General features: G+C 49.0%; 1 protein-coding gene across 5 annotated transcripts in view; it reads right to left on the reverse strand.

Moving 5' to 3' along the window:
• Nucleotides 1-7,776: 7,776 nt before the first annotated feature.
• Nucleotides 7,777-18,695, reverse strand: part of HDAC4 (histone deacetylase 4) — a 234,540-nt gene continuing 223,621 nt past the window's right edge. For all 5 annotated transcript variants that reach the window (XM_080933234.1, XM_080933233.1, XM_080933232.1 and 2 more), the window contains 3 exons: nt 13,538-13,622; nt 12,625-12,766; nt 7,777-12,395 (listed from right to left, as the gene is read on the reverse strand). In XM_080933234.1, coding sequence (XP_080789360.1) covers nt 12,356-12,395; nt 12,625-12,766; nt 13,538-13,622 — 267 coding nt within the window. In that variant the 3' untranslated portion in view covers nt 7,777-12,355. The remainder of the gene's footprint in view (nt 12,396-12,624; nt 12,767-13,537; nt 13,623-18,695) is intronic.

Genomic DNA, 18,695 nt, shown 5'->3' on the forward strand with positions numbered 1-18,695 from the left:
GGAGAACGCATTCTGTGTCGAATGAGTGCATTTAAGTATACAGCCAGCACAAGTAAAGACCAGACAGGAAGTAGTAGATGGCTAGAAGGGGCTGATGGACAACAAAACACCATCAAACTGGGGCACCATGGCAACCAGAAGACTGGGGAAACCATGCTGGAGTGAGCTTGCTAGAATTCTTGGCTAAGAGTTCAGCAGAACAGTGAGCTTCCCAGTGAAAGAGTGAACAGCAGTAAATTGACACATGTCCAGCAGAGACTCACCGGGAGGTTGAGGCAGTCAGTGGGAGATCCTGGCTGAGCTTTCTCTCCATGGCAGAACATCCAGCTTCCTGTTTCTGTGTCTGATACTTTTTATATTATGTGATAGACAATAGTAACCTATTGTTCTTCTAGCTGTTCTTAAAACAAGGTGTTTCTATTCTTAGGCTGTTTCATCTCGGGTTGACTGGGAGGACATTTGACACAAGCATTGTCTGGTCTGAAGTAGGAACATCTTAGTGATCTCACATAGCACGTGGGTGTGCGACCGGTTCCAAACACATACATCTCAATTCCAGCATCTTGGTGAACTTGAACAACATGCAGCTATTTATTAGTATAATGTTCTTTGCTGGGTGTTAGAGAGCAGGACCTTGGTAGATGTGGCCAGAGGGTCACTTTTGATTTTTTGACCACACAGCCCCCCCCCCATTCTCATCCCATCTGCAGCCAGAGTACCAGTGCTCACTAGACCCCACTCCACCCTCTGAGCAGCTTGGCCTCAAAGCAACTTTGTTATGTCAAATGGCTTAAGGCACATTTTAACTTGGTTTTGGATGCAGAAAGAGAAAACACTGGGATACATTTATGATACAAGGGAAAAAAACTTCCATGCTGAGCCAAACTCCTGTCTCCTCAGCAGGTCACACTTACCCTGAGGGTGTGTCTCTGCAGGTCACCAGCCAAAGGGGCCTCAGGTTTGGAGGCTGGAGGGCCCAACTCAGGGAATAAAAGCAAGAGAGCTAGGAGCAGAGCCCCAGAACCCCCAACTGCTTGCTCAGCACCTCCCTGACCGTGGCTCCTCCATAAGAGCTGGGTGTGTTCTGTGCAAGGCACTTCTGAAGAGTGACACATAGAGACACTGACAGATGGGGAGTCTGTAAAACTCTAGAATCTAAAGTTTAGACCCAGAGGAGAAAACACTCTGAGCTACTCAGAAGAGAGATGTAGGGCACCTCCGTGGAAGGAAGCTCCTGGACCGTCGTAGCAGGATTGGCTCTTTTATTCAGACAAACACTTGAGAGGCTTACACAGAATTGTGATTCCTAGGACTTCTGAAGAGAGGAGAGCACTCTCCCAACTAGGGTACCAACGGTGTCAGGGGTGAGTTAACACCTGTCCCAGCCCTCAGACCATCACTACTCCCCAGCCCAGGACAGACTGCCCATTCTCTCCTTGGCACACAGCCCACAGCAATGGTCAGAGTGCCGGGTAAAAATTGGGTTAAACAGAGTCTGCTAGACCCATGGACCCTACTGGTGGATCTTGTAGGCCTGTGGAGGAGATTCAAGAACTCCAGGCCATAGGTTCTTCTCCTCACCATCCAGAATAGCTTTCTCATCCTGAATGGAAAGGATCAGAACCAGATGTTCCTCCACACGGAAGGCTGAGGCCTGCCCTATGTGCAGTGCTACCTGTCTGAGGACCCTGGGAGCTGGCTACACCCTCAGGCTCCCTTGGGTATGCTGGCTCTTCCTTTGTCTTCTCATCTTGCTTGGTGCCTTGGGAGCTGCCTGCTCCAAGTGGGCCTCCTCATATCTAGTTCCAGCTTCTCCAGGGATTGGTTCTGCTTACTTTCTGGGCCAGCCCACTTCTGGGAGCTGAGCTGTGGGCCAGGAATCAGTGCTGCTGGCTTGCCCAAAGGCGGTGTGGGGGACAAAGTAAATGGATGTCCCTGGGATGGCAGCAGGCATTGGGAATTAGCCCTCTTGGTCTAAGCCTGTGCACACCATAACCATTTTCCAGATGCCTTTCAACCCACCTCACCCCTGCTGGCATGTGGCACAGCGTGCTTTAGGTATGTAGACAGCTTTCAGCAGCATTCTGCTTTATCCAGACCACCAAGTCCGCCTTCAGCTGGCATGAGGAGAACTAGCTGCCTGGACACATGGACTGGGGGCCACTTTTCAACAAACATTGACTTTTAAAAAATAGGCAGAAGATTAGGAGTTGCCACCTGAAGTCTGTTAGCAAAGTTCCCATGAGCACAGATGCCAACACTCCCAAGAGACCCCCTGGAGTGTCAGCTGTGGCAGAGAGGAACCACATGTGACCGTGGGACCCTCGATGTGCTGGGATGAGCAGGTTCAAACCTTCATTCCTTCCATCCACCTTGGGTTTGAGTTAAATAGCTCTGTGGGCCAGCAGCAGTCTCTGGGACCGGGCAGGCCCATGAGAGTTAGGAAGCCAGGAGAGCTCACTGAGGTGGAAATGGCAAAGTCTCTATGAGGATAGAATGAGGCGTCTGTGAACATGGGGCTGGGATATGTGGGTACCAAGAAAGATGCAGAAGTTGGTGTGTTTGGAGCATGGCGATGGTGTCAACATCCTTATCAGAGTGGCAGTGACACCAACAGTGTGTCGATAGAGTTTCGACAGCTGCCAATGTTGTCAACACACTGTCGACAGTGTCAGTGGCACCTATGCCCCACAGAGTGCCAACGGCATCTGCAGATTCCATCTGTGCTCCACCCATGCTGTATCAGTGAAGCCTGTTTTCCATCAGCACACCATTAGTGATGTCTGCACTGTCAGAGACAGTTGTTCATGTCACCCTTACTCTGTTACTCGAGTACTGACAGCTTCCACACTGTCAGCACACTCTTGGGCGCCATTAACAGTATCAAACACTGTCAACAGAGCATCCTGGCACTGTTGTGATAATGAGGTTGTCAGTACCCCTTGCCCTCTGATTCCTTTTAGTATCATTAAGTTCAATGTTGTGGCATGAGGTCTCATGTGGTCCAAGCTGGTCCCTGACTCATAATCCTCCTTTGTCAAGAGCTGGATTAGATCTGTTGACTTAATTTTGGACCATCAATTCTTGGGATATAGAAATACATTTGATATTTATATGGTGATTTTTTTCCTTGAGATAGAATCTCACCATGCAGCCTAAACTGGTACTGAACTTAGATTTTCTTGCCTTGGCCTACTGGGTGCACACTGTGATCACCCAAGCAGCCTCATGCCTGTTTCAATTCTGATTTCCTATATTACAGCCTTGCTCAAACCATCTGTTAGATAATACATTGTTAGATATTAGATGTTAATATTGAAGTGTGAACTAACTTTGCATTCTTGGGATGAAGCCCCCCCCAATGGATGGTTCTATATTTCTATATCTTAATGGATTAAACCTACTAGTATCTTGTCCAAAGGCTTAGGGTTTATTGTAGTTTGAATATAAAATGTCCCCAACGGGATCATACATTTGAACCCTTGTTTCTCAGCGGGTGGTGTTTCCAAAAGTTGTGGACTCTTGAGGTGATGAGGTCTTGCTGGAGAAAGTAGGTCACTGGGGGATAGGAGAGCTATCTTGAGAATTAGTGAGGGTCCTGGTTCCAGACAGATATGTTTCCTCACCCACTGAGTTCTGAATAAGCAGCTTTACATGCCTGTTGCCATAGACCTGGTTGTTCCAGCTATCATGTCTTCCCTCTCGTGAAGGACTGACTGTGCCCTCTCAAACAGTGAGCCAGAAAAAGTCCGTGTATCCTTACACCGCTTCTTGGTGCAGTGACTAGGGAAGTGTCTAGTACAGGACTCAGTGCATATATGACACTCACTAGCTGCAGTGTCTGCTCCTGAGTGTGAGGACAGAAGCCATGCCTGGGCTTCTGAGAGGGAAAGACCTTCGTTTTCCATTCCCACCTTTAGTATATGTTATTCATTTGTTTCATGTGGGCCAATCTTACTCCTCACTTCTGGTAATTTCTTTCAATGTAATACTATTTATTGGTGGTATTTGTTTTTTAATGGATTCTGTGATGATGGTTTGTATATGCTTGGTCCAGGGGGTGGCACTATTAGAAGGTGTGGCCCTGTTGGAATAGGTGTGGCCTTTTTGGAGTGGGTGTGTCACTGTGGATGTGGGCCATAAGACCCTCATCCTAGCTGCCTAGAATCAAGTTTTCTGCTAGCAGCCTTCAGATGAAGATGTAGAACTCTTAACTCCTCCTGCACCATATCTTCCTGGATGCTGCCATGTTCCCACCTTGATAATAATGACTGAATCTCTGAACCTGTGAGCCAGCCCCAATTAAGTTGTTGTTCTTATAAGAGTTGTCTTGGTTGTGGTGCCTGTTCACAGCAGTAAAACCCTAACTAAGACAGATTCTAAGGATATAAATAAATAAATAAATAAAAAGCATCCCCTTTTCATGCCGAGAGTTTTAAACTGTCGATACTCGGTTTTGTGTCTAATATCCTAAACATTTATCTTTATCGTTTTTAATTTTGTATACTCATGTGTGCATATGTGGAGGCATGTGCACCTGGGTTTAGTGCCTGAAGCCAGCCGAGGGTGTTGGGTGTTGGATCTCTCAGAGGTAGAGTAACAGGGAATTGAGAGCTAACTGATGTGGGTACTGGGAACTGGCCCTCCGTAGGAACTGTGTGTTTTTAACCACTGAGCCCTCTCTCCAGACTCTTAAAAGGTTGTTAGGAAAAAAAAAGTTAGAAAAAATGCTATTTGTTATATGGAGATAATGTTAAATGGAAAAAGATAAAAATATACTGTGAGCAAAACGGCACACGGACAGAAATGTGGAGGGGTTTGTGAAGGGCACATCCCTTCAGTGGAGCTGGGACCTGTTACTGTTGGGGAAGATGCTAGAGTGGAACCAGCAGTGGCTTCAGAGCAGAAACCCTACAGGTCCTGCCAGCAGCACCATGAGAGTACTGTCATCTGGAGTCATCTCCATGGCTTGTCCTTGCTTCTGGGAACATCCTTTTCTTCCTGTATGAAAAATTCATGTCTGCTCCCGATAGCCCCAGCTTCATGCACCTGGTCATCAGCTGGAAATGTTAGGGCTCCTAAACATTTCCTAAATGTTTCTGGCAAGTGAGAGCCTTTATTCTGGGGTGGGATTGGTTCCCAGCTGTGCTTCCGATGGTGTCAGGCTGGGTAAGGAAGGAGGCCACGTTCAGGGTTATGTGCTGCACGCCCACTGTCCTGGCCTTGTGAGAGACTTCTCCATTCCCAACCTGCGCACTGCTGTCTCTGGTGTTCCTGCCCTAGGGTCTCACAAGCTATGACCTCCTCACGTCCTGAGCTGTGCCCTCCTGCACCTCCTTAGCTGGTTCCTCTGTGGATACAGCGCCTCTACCCTTCCACCCAGCTTCACGCCCCTGATGGATACCTAGTCTGTGACGTGCCGATATGCATTGCTAGTCAGGTTCTGCCCGTGTCCAGACTCCTGTGTCAAAGTACCTGCTACCATCTGCAGCTGGAGAACGGGTGGGCAGTGCAGCCCAGTCAGTGTGTCCAAAACCAGAACTGTCAGCCTCACAGGATCTACCCCCAGGGAGCTCTATGAGTCCTGGCCATGCTGATTGTGGCCCCCCCTCCAGTTTGTCAGATCAGTCCAGAGTTTAGCCAGGTGTCTCCTACAGGGTACATCCTGCTGGACAAGTGCAGCTCTACGCAGCTGTTATACAAAGTCCAGATGGAAGGAAGGAGTTCTACATCCACGGTCAGCTTTTTAGTGTCTGTGGGTGCTGGGTCCATTCTCTGGAAATTCCATCCATACTCAGCTTATCTGAATGTTTAGGGCCCTTACTCATGCCCTTGTGCCAAACAGCCCCCTGTAGCCATGCCAACTGCCTGAATGGTCCTTCTTCCTGCCCACCCCAAGCCCACTGCCCTGCGTCCACCTGCTTCTGTCCCCATTGTAGAGTCAAGCTGTTCTCCCTCTCAGCAACCTGATGCAGTTACTGGCTTTGGGTGCTATATGTGCCTTCTGCCTTCGTGATGATGGGCCTAGGCTGCAGGCCTGTGGTCAGAACCTAACAGTCCACGGCTACCCTGCGAGAAGAGAGGGTAGTATAGTGAGAGCATATACTGGGTACAAGGGCCAAGAGTCTTTGTGGCTCAGAAAACTCACAGCTGCCCCGTAGGGCAGACAGATGAAGAAACTAACCTAAAGAACCCAGGGAACGGGTGTGGGTGTTTCCTTCTTTCTAAATTTGAATTTCCCGGGATTCTGGGGGATGGCTTGAGTGTCTGGCATACATGAGTAGCATGGCCTCAATTCATCTTCCTGCAGGTCAGAGCTGGGGACTCTGGTGGGCAGCCAACTGGGTGAGGCGGATTCTAGAAACCATCCCCGGGTTTGGAGCAACATTGGCCTCCCTTCCCGAGTGGTGTGTGTGTGTGTGTGTGTGTGTGTGTGTGTGTGCGCGCGCGCGCGCGCTCGAGTGCGCACTCACGAGTGTACACTCTGCTCTTGCTGTGGTACTCTGCATAGCAAGTGTCCTCAGACTTCAGCTTGCCTGACTTCAGTAGTGAGTTTCTCACAGATCTCTTATCCTGGTTACAGGCTTCTTCTCACACTCAGGTGTGTGGCTGTGATGGAAACCCATGGGATCAATTCTCTATCTGGCCTGCTTGGGCCATATTTCAGACCCCTGCCATTGGTAAATCTCAGGCTCCTTGTCTCAGCCTTGTTCAGTGTCCTACTTCCAACTCTCACACAATCTGACATTACTGGACTCTTGTCCTATCAGTCATGTAGAGATTCATAGTCACCTGCAAGTGCTTCCTCAGCAGGGTGTGGCTGTCTTAAGCTAACCACTCACTTTGATGCTTGGAATGAGACCCAAGGGAAGTGTCCTTGCCCAGAACCTTAGGAAAGCTCACGATACCTGCCCCACAATCTTATTAGCCGTTTTGCATGCTTGTTGTGGGAGGGCCTCTACCTACCCTCTAGTCATTGTGGTTGGGGGCGTATTTCTTAGCACTAGTGATAGATAGCATTCACCCATCACCAACCTTGGGGTTACTTTGCTCAGGCTACATTCGACTAGGGGAATAGATTAGTCAGTCAAGATTCTTTGGCCTTGCTGCCACTCCTGCTTGACCAGTCTAGGGGGGCTGCTATTTAGAGGCCAGGCTGTGAGGCATCGAGGGAAAGGCTTCTAAGAATCGCTGGCTGGCATGCATTTGGCTCTTAATCAAAATGAAAAGGCATGAAGACCAGGAGGTAACAGAAATTTATGAGGACTAGCCCTCAAGTCTTAGACCTAGGGTATGCCCTCTCCCAGGTTGCTTTTCTGTGGGCACCATGGTAGGTTGAGAGTCAGGAAAGGTCTGCCAACCCAAGCCTTCAGAGAAGGCTGATACACAGACTTAGACCCGAAGCCAGGGACATCCAGACCTCGCCTGCAACCTGTAACACAGCACGGAGAGCTGCGACACATAAACTGAAATTATAGCAAAGTTTTATATGACCAGCTGATGTCAGCCTGATAGCAGACAGTGCTCCCCTGGAAGCCGAACCCCACAAGTGAACCTGGACCAGTGCGAGCCAGGTAGCTATTGTTAGTGGTGGGAACTGGCAGCTGTCATGCCTGCTCCAAGTGCTCAGCTGGGAAAGGCGTGAGAGGTTGTCGGAGATGCATCCAAGTGATGAGGCCCGGTGATTCCCCAGGGCACAGGAGTCAGTGCCCAGGATCTGGGGCAAACACATGCTCGAGGAAAGAACACAAGCAGGTAGCAGAGATGGGAGGGCAATTAACACAGTCTTTATTTACACCACGAGAGCGACAAATGCGTGATGTGGTACAAACACTGGACCCGGGAGGTGGAAAGAGGTGACCGCCAGAGGACACCGCCGGTCAGTGAAACCCACCACACAAAACAAAACAAGAATGAGAAAACTAAACATGACCCCCAACCCCGCCAGGAGGAGAAAGCGCCGCAGAGGGGAGGTCCAGACAATCAAAGAGAAAACAGGCTGTTACAGAGTGAAGGCGGTCTGGCTGTGGAGCACACAGCATCATGTCGCAGCACTCCGGTGGCTCCGACCACACTTCTGTAGTGAGCTCTTGCTGAATGAGGTCAGCCTCCTGTGCATACATGGAAACAGCATGTTTAACATTCTTACAGATCGGTAAATGGCACCTCCTCAGTGGAGGGCACACCCCCGAACAAGGCCTGTCTGCATTCTTCTTTTTCCACAGTAGACTTTGATCAACATGAGGCCAGTGAGGCCATCAAGGCCGGGTGCAGAGCATGCCCGGATCCTTGAGAGGAAGAAATAGCTTCCTCCAGTGCCAAGTGTAGCTTAGACCTAGGGCTCACAAAGGCCTGGATTGCTCAATGCGGAACCCCAGCCCTGTGTCTTCCAGAAGGAATGAACCTATCAACACAGATGTGCTGAGACGGGGACTCACCAGAACCTCAGGTTCTCCACTAGAGGCTGGTGACAGCAGGCAGGGTGCACCTGGCCCTGTGCGGGAAAGAAAAGGAGAAAACCAACAAAACAAAAGAAAATGTCCCCAGCCAGCTTGACAGACAGGCAGTAGGGTCTGAAGGTGGAGCTTGCACATGGATACAATCGACTCTCTATCGGTATGTCAAAGGTGCTAGGTAAACTTCTCTTAATGACAAGTGTGTAAGTAGTCCTTTTATTTTTCTTACAATAAAAAGTACAATTTCTTAAGAATAAGTTCAATAAGACTCAAACTCCCCCCTCTTCTCCTTCAAGGTTTTGTTTTGTTTTACAGAAAAAAATTTCTGCATCTGCAAACATCATGAGAGGGGAAAGAAAGGCATTGTTTCTCCTTCCCCAAAGCTGCCGAGTTTGGCGTGCAAAATCTGTATACAATATAAAGACATGCCGGCGTACATCCATGCAACCTCCAGGTGTAGGAAACTTAAAAAAATATATTTATATATTTATATCTATATATTTATATATGTATCAATGCCCATAGAATACATGGGCCCAAAGTCTACAAAAAGAAGGATGGAATGAGCACGTGGCTGGGACCAGTAAAGAAGGAATGTTCTGAGGAAAGAAACATGACCAAGTCCATCACCAGTGCTGCAGAGACCATTGCAGGATGGTCCTTCCTCTTGGGGACAGATGTGAAAGTAAAGAAAAACTGAAACTTTGATAAAGCGGCCCTCAAGCCAGAGCCTTGGAACAGCCGCCTGCTGGTGGGCTCTCAGGGTGCAGGTGGAAGACCCAAGGGTGAGTGAACACCAGCATCCTAAGGACACGGTGCCTTTGGGCTTCCCTTAAAGGGATGTAAAGTGCTTGCTCCCGGCTCCCTTCCCAGCACCCACCAAGGCCTTTGCAAAGGAAAGGAGAAGGTGGAAGGTTCAAGGTCCAGGCAGGGGAGTGCTGTGATCCTGCCCTGGAGGTCAAGGCCTACCTTCTGCCTCTGCCCTGGGTGATGACCATGGGGGAAGGGCCACATGTGTTTTCAAAGGGAAGAAAAGGCTATAATGGTAGGTAATGCTTTCAGCTCACAGGGAAGCTGTAGTGAACTGGCTACCTGGCCAGGCCCCTGCATCAAAGGGTGACTGAATAGGACCACAGTGAGTCCCTCTCACAGTACCCTGGCCACTGAGTGGCCTGTTACCCATCACCTGAAAAAGTAAGATGAGGTGCACCTCCCACGAGTCGTGGCTGGCACAAGAGGGCAGGTGGCAGGGTATGCAGAAAATGGGCCAAGGTGGCTAGAAGAGCAGCTAGCTGGCCTTTGTCACCATGCAGTGACAAGCAAGGGAGAGGCTGCACGGCTCCCTCAAGTCTGCTCCTTCTGTCAAGGGCCAGAGAGGCCACAGGGAGGACAGAGTCGCGCATGTCCTAAGACCTCTTTACCCACTGCCTTAGCTTAGCACTCACAGCAGCCCAGCGATCGAAAGTCCAAGAATGTGTGCTCAGCCTATCTGTTAAAAGCTTGACCCAGTTCCCATCTACCCTGTAAATGCCACCAAATTCAAAACTTAGCTTGATGTCCCTTCTGAGTATTTCAACTTCCTCTTGCCAGTCTGAACTCCACATACTTTGGAATGAAATTGGCGGCTTTAAGTGCTAGAAAAGAAGTTAGCATTTAAAAAGTCAGTTGTCATAGAAAAAAAAAAAAGAGCAAAGACAAAGACTGACTGTCCCTCAGGACCCTGTGTGCTCCTGCAGGACAAGGACAAAGGCCTTGGTTCAGCAGCCACAGGCTACAATCCCAGGGCTATGGCTCTAGCCAGAGTCCAGGTTATGAGGCCGCAATGGAAATTCCTGAACAGAATGCAGGGCCAGGCTCTGGGCTAGGTGCTTGTGGACACACCTCAAAGGTCTTTGGGAAACTAGAGCTGGAGTTCTATCCTGGTGGAGTGGTTACAAGTCCACACTCACGGATGCCGACTGCCCTTGTGTCTCACGCAGCCTGCCCACCCTTGTAATACTACTAGTGTTGCGGGGCAGGAGCCCGTGGCTGTGCGGCGCCCCGTGAGCTTGACAAGACAAGGGCACCACGCAGACCTGCTGCCCAAGCTTGAAACGTTTGCTCTAAAAAACCAAGCATGACAGCAGGGGCCCTGCTCAAAGCAGAGCCCTGCTTGCTGTACAAAAAGAAACAAAATCAAATCATAAAAATAACCTTCAGAGCTAAAAAAAATGTACAAGTAAGAATTTAGAAAGAAAAAGTTTCAGACATTACCACCTTCAGAGAACTGCTGAATGGTAAGGGGAAAAATGTAAAATCCACAAAATAATGTTTTCTTCAGGATCTTTTTGTGAAAATTCATACAAAAATCAACAGCAAGTTTATATCTTTTGCTATAAAAACTCATCAGGTACATATGTGCATGGAGGCTTGGAGAGGGCAGAGGTTTTGTTAGAAAATAACTAAAATTAAAAGTACAAACTGGTAGGGAAATTGCCCAGGGGTGAACATGCTGGCAATCTGGAAGCTGGCCAATCTGGAGCTCAAAAATCCTTGGGCTTCAATCCAGACTCCAGCCCTCAGCACCTCAGAGCTAACACACGTCTTTCACCTGCCAGGACCTCTGTGGTCTGGATTTATTATATATATTTATATATACTTTGTCTATAAATGCATTATAAATATTTTATCAAGATCTCATAAGAATCAAGTTTCTTAGCTTGGAATACAGTGGAATATATATTATACATATATATATTTATTTATACCTAAAATTTAAGCAATACTTCATGCTACCTGCTTTTAATGAAAAGCATTCCGATCGTAACACTGCAGTGTGCCTACGACATGCTTCACAACCGAATGGAGATGTTCAACTGCTATGTGACGGATGAGAAAAGAACACTTTGGATCCGTTTAAAACGTGTTAGATTTCAAAACTGCCGGCGGTGGCGTTCGCTGCTTTTTTGGAACTACCTCACCTTCCATAAACGGCGATCAAACCAAGCAAGGCTGGCTGTACTTCGGCTCTTGGGGACAGTGGCTGGTGTCCACTCTTGTGATGCCAGGCAAGCATCACCAGACTTAGCCAGCCACAGGACACTGTCACACCAATTCTTAGTGGTGTTTTTTTTTTTTTTTTTTTCTTAAGGCATTGTTCTTCAGACTTCAGAAAACCCAGCCACAAAAAAATTCCATCAGAGCAATAAAAAAAGGCACAAACTCGCATCTTCCGATGGCTTCGAGAAGCTCCAGCTGACTCCCAGGCTCACATTTCTGTTCTGTCCAGTTTTTTTTTTTCTTTTAAGTTTCTTCCAACTCTGTCCCTCAATAAGCTGTGAACCTCCACAGCACCCCGCCAAGGTTCACAAGGCAGGCCAGAGCCATAGAAAACTGTTTTGTTTTCTTGTGTGTGTGTGGTTTTTTTTTGTTTTTTTGTTTTTTTCTTTTTGTTTTTTAAAAAGCTACAAGATGAGTTGAGTGGTTTACACAGACTGTGGGATTGTGGGTAAGAATCAAATGTTAAGCACCAGTTTTAATCAAGTTTGTTCTGTATTATTAGATCTTTGATTTTCATTTTCCTCATGTCAACTCGATTCAGCAACTTTGCCTAAGTTGCTACAAGCTTCTTCTCGGATTCCCTGGGGGAACCCACCAACATGTGCTTGGCTTCTGCGGCATGTCTGTGTGCCCATGTGTTGCGCGCTGTCCTGTGTTCCATGTGATCTGCCACACCTGGTGTTCGTGTGCATCTCCAGACCTGTGGTCCAGGGCGGCAGAAAGGCCTCCCGTTGCTGCTACACGCCTGCTGTCCCTTTGCACTCAGAGAGAGCACCAAGGCAGGACGCAGGAGTGACACGGGAAAGTTTCTTGGCTGAGCTTCAAGACAGACAAACAAAGGAGAGAACAGCAGCTTCGGGCTACAGTGGTGGTTCTTCCTCCATGGGCTCCTCCTCAGATCTGTGGAGGAGAAAAGGGGGTCGGGCAGGGTGCACGGTGGGTGAGACCCTGTGTGATCAGGTTACCTTTCCTACAGAGCTGGTCTGCAGAGCCAGTGGGCACGCCACCATCTGTCCTGTCCCTAAAGGGCAAGCCTGACACAAGGCTGGGCAAACATAAGAGGCCGTGTCAGGTCCTCATGCACAGGTGTACTCAGCAGGCCCTAGAAATGGCATGGGCAGGGGCTTACCTCTTCTCAGCAGGTTTGACACCTACAGACAGCGAGGCCATGGCGGTGACTGTCTCAGCTTCTTCATTCTCACACTTCTGTGCCTCAATCAGAGAGTGCCCCACCGTGGGTGACAAACGCTGCAGGCAGCGCCAGTACTCGCCTGGAGGAAAAGGATACTCAGTGAGTGACTTTCCCACCTCTGCAGGTCTCACTTGTGTCTGAAAAGTGCCTTTCTGAAGAATGCTGGATGGCAATGCCTTCACAAACACTGGCCCTTGGGGTGTAATTTCTACACTACAGGCTGTGGATTGTCACAGAACCTGGCTCTCCACGTTCATGGGACTCTGCCCTGCTGTGGGTGGCCAGAGATTCTGGGAGCAGGAACATGGAGACTTGCTGACACCTAGACTTAGGGAGTTTCCTACCTGGAGCCGTACAGATGCTGTGGATATATTACATCCAGGTTTAGCACAGGGAGCCCTGCTTAAGCAACTTTTTTAGAGTCAGGGGCATCAGTTGAAACAGTTTTAAAGGTCCAGTAGGAAGCTGAGTGAAGCCTTCAGGTATGCATCATCTATGTGAGCTTATGTACCAGGATGAGCATATCAGAAAGCCAGGCAAGGGGTAGCAGGTATACCTGGGGCACAGTGATGTGTAGGTGTCTGGCTGTGTACCTGTTGCCTAGGACTTGTTTGAATGGGGCATGAGTTCTAACCTGTGCTAGGTACCTCTGGTACGACACAGATTTTTCAGTCCAAATGAGTTCTGTACAACTGAACCAAGTAACTTGAGACCGCTGGTACCCGATTCTTTGGAGCCCTGTACAGTAGGACCTGGTTCTGGGAGTCTCCACTAGCTCATCACATGCCAAGGAAGATAAGGCCTTGTGCTCCTGCCCTGGGTACCCACGATGACTTGGCCAGCCACTTACTGTGGATGTCCATCACTTTCTCCATGGAGTGGACGGCATTGGCATTGGGTCTCTGATGTAAAACCTTTTCCGGCAGAGGCTCAAGCTGCAAGAGAGACCGATCTATTATGATGGCAAATGGCCAGTATAATTTATGCATATATTAAATGGTGCCCACCAGAGACAGCACCTCACTTTCAAAGATATACAAAGTAATTTGTAGGGAAGCTGAAGTAACTCTAAAAAGCCAGCATGACTTGGTACTATTTTAAAAACGACTTCCTACAAGTAGTCCCTCCTTAGGGCACAGTGGAGTGTATTCATGGTTTCCCAGGACAGGCGAGGAATAGGCTGCATACAGAATGCCAGCTTGGCGTTACGTGTGTGTGGAAGGAAGCTTCGCTTGTATTGCTTTCCTCACATATGGGAGGATGGAGGGAACAAAGTAGGCCTCTCACAGATGATACTCCTGACAGGGAATAAGGTAATAAGTAGCAGGCCTCAGGGCAGAATGAATGTCAGCAACAGCTGTGTGGACAAGCCTACAGACCAGGGAGACCAACAAAGGGAGAGGAGAGCCAGCCCCAAGGACAAGCTGATCCCACCTCACCTCTGGGTGGCCCGAGAGTGCCTAACTTCAGCTTGTCTAGACAGCTGCTCTGTATAGCGGCTAGACTTCTCTGGGCAAAGTCACTGCATCCCCAACTGGACTGAACAGGAACGCTGCCAGTTACATCCCAGGAAGCATGACCTTCTAAGCAAAGACATTTCTCAACAAAGCCAGCAGGAGCCTGGGGCAGGTGGAGGCAACATGGCACCTGCAAGCCATTTGCCAACAGAAGAAACTATGGCTGGTTCTAGGGTGGTCAGGAAAACACCAGAGAAACTTGCAGGCTTGAAGCCACAGAGAGGCCGAGCAGTGAGATGACACAGCACTGAATGTACACGGAGCATGGAGCATCAGCATCCGATTGGTGTGCAGGCGCTCCTGATGGAACTTCTAAGAACTCCAGGAGGCAAAACTTACTGTTTCTTTACCCGCACCTCGGGCAGGGGAAGAGGTGGCTTCAGATAAAGGCTGGGGGTTGAGGTGAACACTGTCAACAATATACCTTGGGGCTACACAGTGCAATCTCCCACCTCCAGTCCATCACCTCGAGCAGATTCTCACCAGTATTTTCCATATTGCTGTGACAGGAGGAAGGATTTGTTTGGCTCGGAAACTGAGGGTAAATCTTGGTGGGAGGTGCAATGGCAGGAGCAGCCTCAGGCCCTCACAGGCTATCAGGAGCACATGTGTGAGCACAACTGCCTGCAACCCTTAAGCCCTGCCCCGTGGGCCATACAGCCAAAAAGTTACAAAACTTCCCCAACAGTGTTCAAGTGTACAGGCTTGTAAGAGGCATTTCATGCTCACACTGGTCAACAAAAACTGGCCTTTTATGTTGGCCAGAAAATCCTGACCAAAACTTCCTGAAGTCATCAGAGTTCTGAAAAGCAATTGGTGTTGGGGTTCTGTAAACCCCACCCCTTGGTTACCTGGCAACAGCCAGGTATGCTCCATCCCAGTTACCTGGCACTATAAAAGGGACTGCTTGCCCTCACCTCTTGCTCTCCTCCTCCTCCTCTCCCCATTCCCTTCCCTCCTCTCTCTCCATGTGCTCATGGTTGGCCTCTACTTCTCTACTCCCTTCTCCCTCTCTCTGCCTCTACTACTACCCTCTTAAATCCCCCCATGACCTGAATAAACTCTATTCTATACCATACTATAGTGTGGCTGGTCCCTTGGGGGGGGGGATTCCCAACACGGGTGCCCCAGAGGCATCCCCCTTGCTCCCACGCCTCGCCACACCTCCATGGGTCATACCCCCCTCTCCCCCATCTCTTCATCTTTTTCCTAACATTGGTGCCGAAACCCGGGACATCATCTTTTCTCTTTTATATACACATCATTGGTGCCCTGTGTGAGGAGCTTAGATTTCCTCATGACCAGACATCTCTCTTTCCTTTCAATTGGGAAGTGGGAAGACTGTGACAGGGAGAGGAGACCAATGGTGCAAAAGAACCAAGGACAGATGGTGGGTGGGACCGAACAAGGGTCCCCGTGAAGCACTGGTGACATCCAGACATAGCTGGAGTTCTGTGGTCAGCCACAGGGGAAAACTGGTTTTCAGGCTATGACAGGGACTCATGCAGTGGGAAGGCTGGCTGGCTGGCAAGAGAGGAAGTTTCTAAGTCACCACTGTAGGAATGTAGGCACTGCCACTGATGCTACCTCCCCAAAACAGAGTCCATTCAGATTATCAGAGACTGCAATTACAGCCATTCGATGTGCTTTCAATGATGAACATGACCTGGTAGACAGGAGCTACACAGAGCTACAGACTGCGTGTAACAGCACTGTGTAACTACTGGAGCATAAGGAGGCGAGCTGGGAAAGTCTGGCCCCTGATGCTGCACGTAAGGTGACAAGGCGGTGCAGAAGCCAAAGTTCAGGAGAGAGGCAGAGGAAAATGTCTTCAATGAGCACTTAGGGAAGAAATGACCATTGACTCCCCAGAGCTGGGAAATCCCAGGCCCAGGCAGGGAAGAGCCCACAGGGACAGCAAAACCAGAAGTCTATAGGGATTTGGAAACAAATAGCAGAATATTAAAGGCAGACTCAGAATTCTGAAAGTAGCCAAGGAAAGGAGGTCATCTCCACAGTGGGGGTGGTGGGACATGTGCCGCAAGAGACTCAGAGGCAGTGGCTTGATACTGCCATGTGCCAAGAGGAGACCCTGGCTACCCGGAACCACATGCCCAGCGAAACTGACACTACCAACAATATGGAACAAAGGTTTCTTCTGAAGCAAAGTGGAATGTGGCCCACACTGGCCCTTTTCCCAGAGAAAACCCACAGGATATTCCTGAGACACAGTAAGAATGTCCTGCGAAGACAGGAAATGAGGAATAATGGGGCTAGAGTCTGAGTGCCATGTGGCCCACACCTAACGTGGGTGACATAAGACAACAACAAAAATGTCCACTCAGTGAAATTAAGTAAGTGAGGGAAGGCATGCAGCCTGGGAGGGGCTGGGACTAGGCTGCCAGTCTGGCAGAGAAACGCACAAGATCTAGTTAAATTAGAATTTCTGAAGAACAACAGTTTCTTAAATATACAGAGGTCATATGCTTGTTCTGGATATTTCAGAGAAGCCACTGTGGTCCAGGTCTTGGCTCTCTCAGGATAATGACACCTCCTGATCCTGCTGAGAATGCTGGCCCATGCTGAGGGTGCCTGCTACACATCTTTCAACTGGGCACTGGGAACACAGGGAATTTTCATATTAAGAGATGGCAAGGAAGGAAACTTGGGAGCTACAGGACAAACCAGATAGAATGAGTCTGGGTAAGTGACTGAAAGAGCTGGAAGTGAACAGAAGATGGCTGGTGTGGAAACAGAACCCAGCTTTGGGCTATTTAGCAAGGATACATATAAAATCCAGGAGGGTAGTCAGAAGCCAGCAACAAAAACAAGAGTCGCTGGGCACAGCTGGCTGAAAGAAGGCTGCATGGCCACAACAGATCTTTAGCTCACCCAAAGAACAGGACACCTGATACTCTGTCCTTAGTAGGACAGTCTTAAGGTGGGCAGTGCTGAGAAGAGACACAACAAAACATCCATCATGGTGGGAGATAACAGGTATTTTTGAGACATAGCAGACAAATCAGGGCAGGAAGCAGGAGTGACTAGAGATAGGCAAGCTTGTTTGGTGGACATGTGTGATTCCAAAGACATGGAATGTCTGTGCTGATCATAGCAGCAGCCCATCCAGGCACCCCTCACCAACCATGCCTTTCTGTATGACAACAGTCTATTAGGAATTGTAACAGAGACCATGAATGTTCCTGTACACACACACACACACACACACACACACACACACACACACACACACACTAGGTGTGGGGGAGGTGACTCAGTGGATAGTGTATATTGTGTAAGCATTTGTGAGGACCTGAGTTTAAGTTTATGCCCCACCAGGAACCCAAGGCCTTTTGAGGACAGGAAGCAAAGGAAGACCCTCAGATATGGGGTCATCGCTGCGGTGCAGATGTAGAGCATGTATGTGTCATTACTTAAGACAATACCCAGAACACACTTATGATTACTTTGAGTATGTGTAGCAGTGCATGCTCACAAAGTTCACCAGAAGGCTGTAAAGGTTTTTTCCAGAACTCTGGTCCCTCAGCTCTCTTAGGGTCTTCCTTGTATAATACTTTCCTAGATTAGCTTATGTTTGATAGGCACATCTGGGGTACCCTATGGCACCCTGTGTACAGCAGGTTCACCGTGCTCACAGCTTGTGTGGTACCCAAAGCCCCCAGCCACAACTCTCTATCTTTATTTAGAGTGATTCTAGCAGTTTCTGTGCCTCGGACGTGCCTCCCCCAGTGCAGTGCAGTGGCTGAGCAGACCACCCTGGACTCCAGGGCTCCCTCCCAGCAAGAGTCCACAAAGAATGAGCACAGGAGGCCACCATGTCTGCTCCAGCCTGTGCCAGCTGCTCAGAAATCCTCCTCAACTACATTTTCTTCCCCTTTCTACAAAATATTGCTCCATGAAAGCTGACATGAAAACTGGAAGGGTGAGGATGGTGGCCTTTCAGCAGTGAGATGCACTGTGTCCCCAAGAGAAAGGACACAGGACAGAGAAGGCTCGTCCTCAGTGAAGCGTTCATGTGATCACCAGAACAGAGGAAGGAGCAAATGGCAGCACACAGACACTGGGGACCTTACGGTAAGTCTGCACTCCAGCGTCTGTCCAGTGTCACGTGTAAAGCACCCAAAGAATGACATAGACCAGTGATGGGAAGGTGGGAGCACAGGGAAGGAAGGCCACGCACAGGAGATACCAACCCTTTCCTAACTGAGAAGCTGTTCTGTCTGCCACAGTGTTTATCAACCCTGAGTTCTATGGCATCTAAGGTCTAAGGTGCTTCAGTCACATCTACCCTGTCACCCACACTCTCCCACACTCCACTTAAGAGTCACAAACAGTTTCCCTTCCCCTGTCACACCCTGACCTCACTGTTTCCAGATTGCACATGTGCAGCACTGTGTGAGGGCGGTTCCTTCCACTCCACGCTGTGCTTGTCTGTTTGTACTAGTGCCATTCTGTCCTCATACCCGAGCT

The sequence above is a fragment of the Micromys minutus genome, assembly GCF_963924665.1.
Source record: "Micromys minutus genome assembly, chromosome: 19".
Lineage (NCBI taxonomy): Eukaryota > Metazoa > Chordata > Mammalia > Rodentia > Muridae > Micromys > Micromys minutus.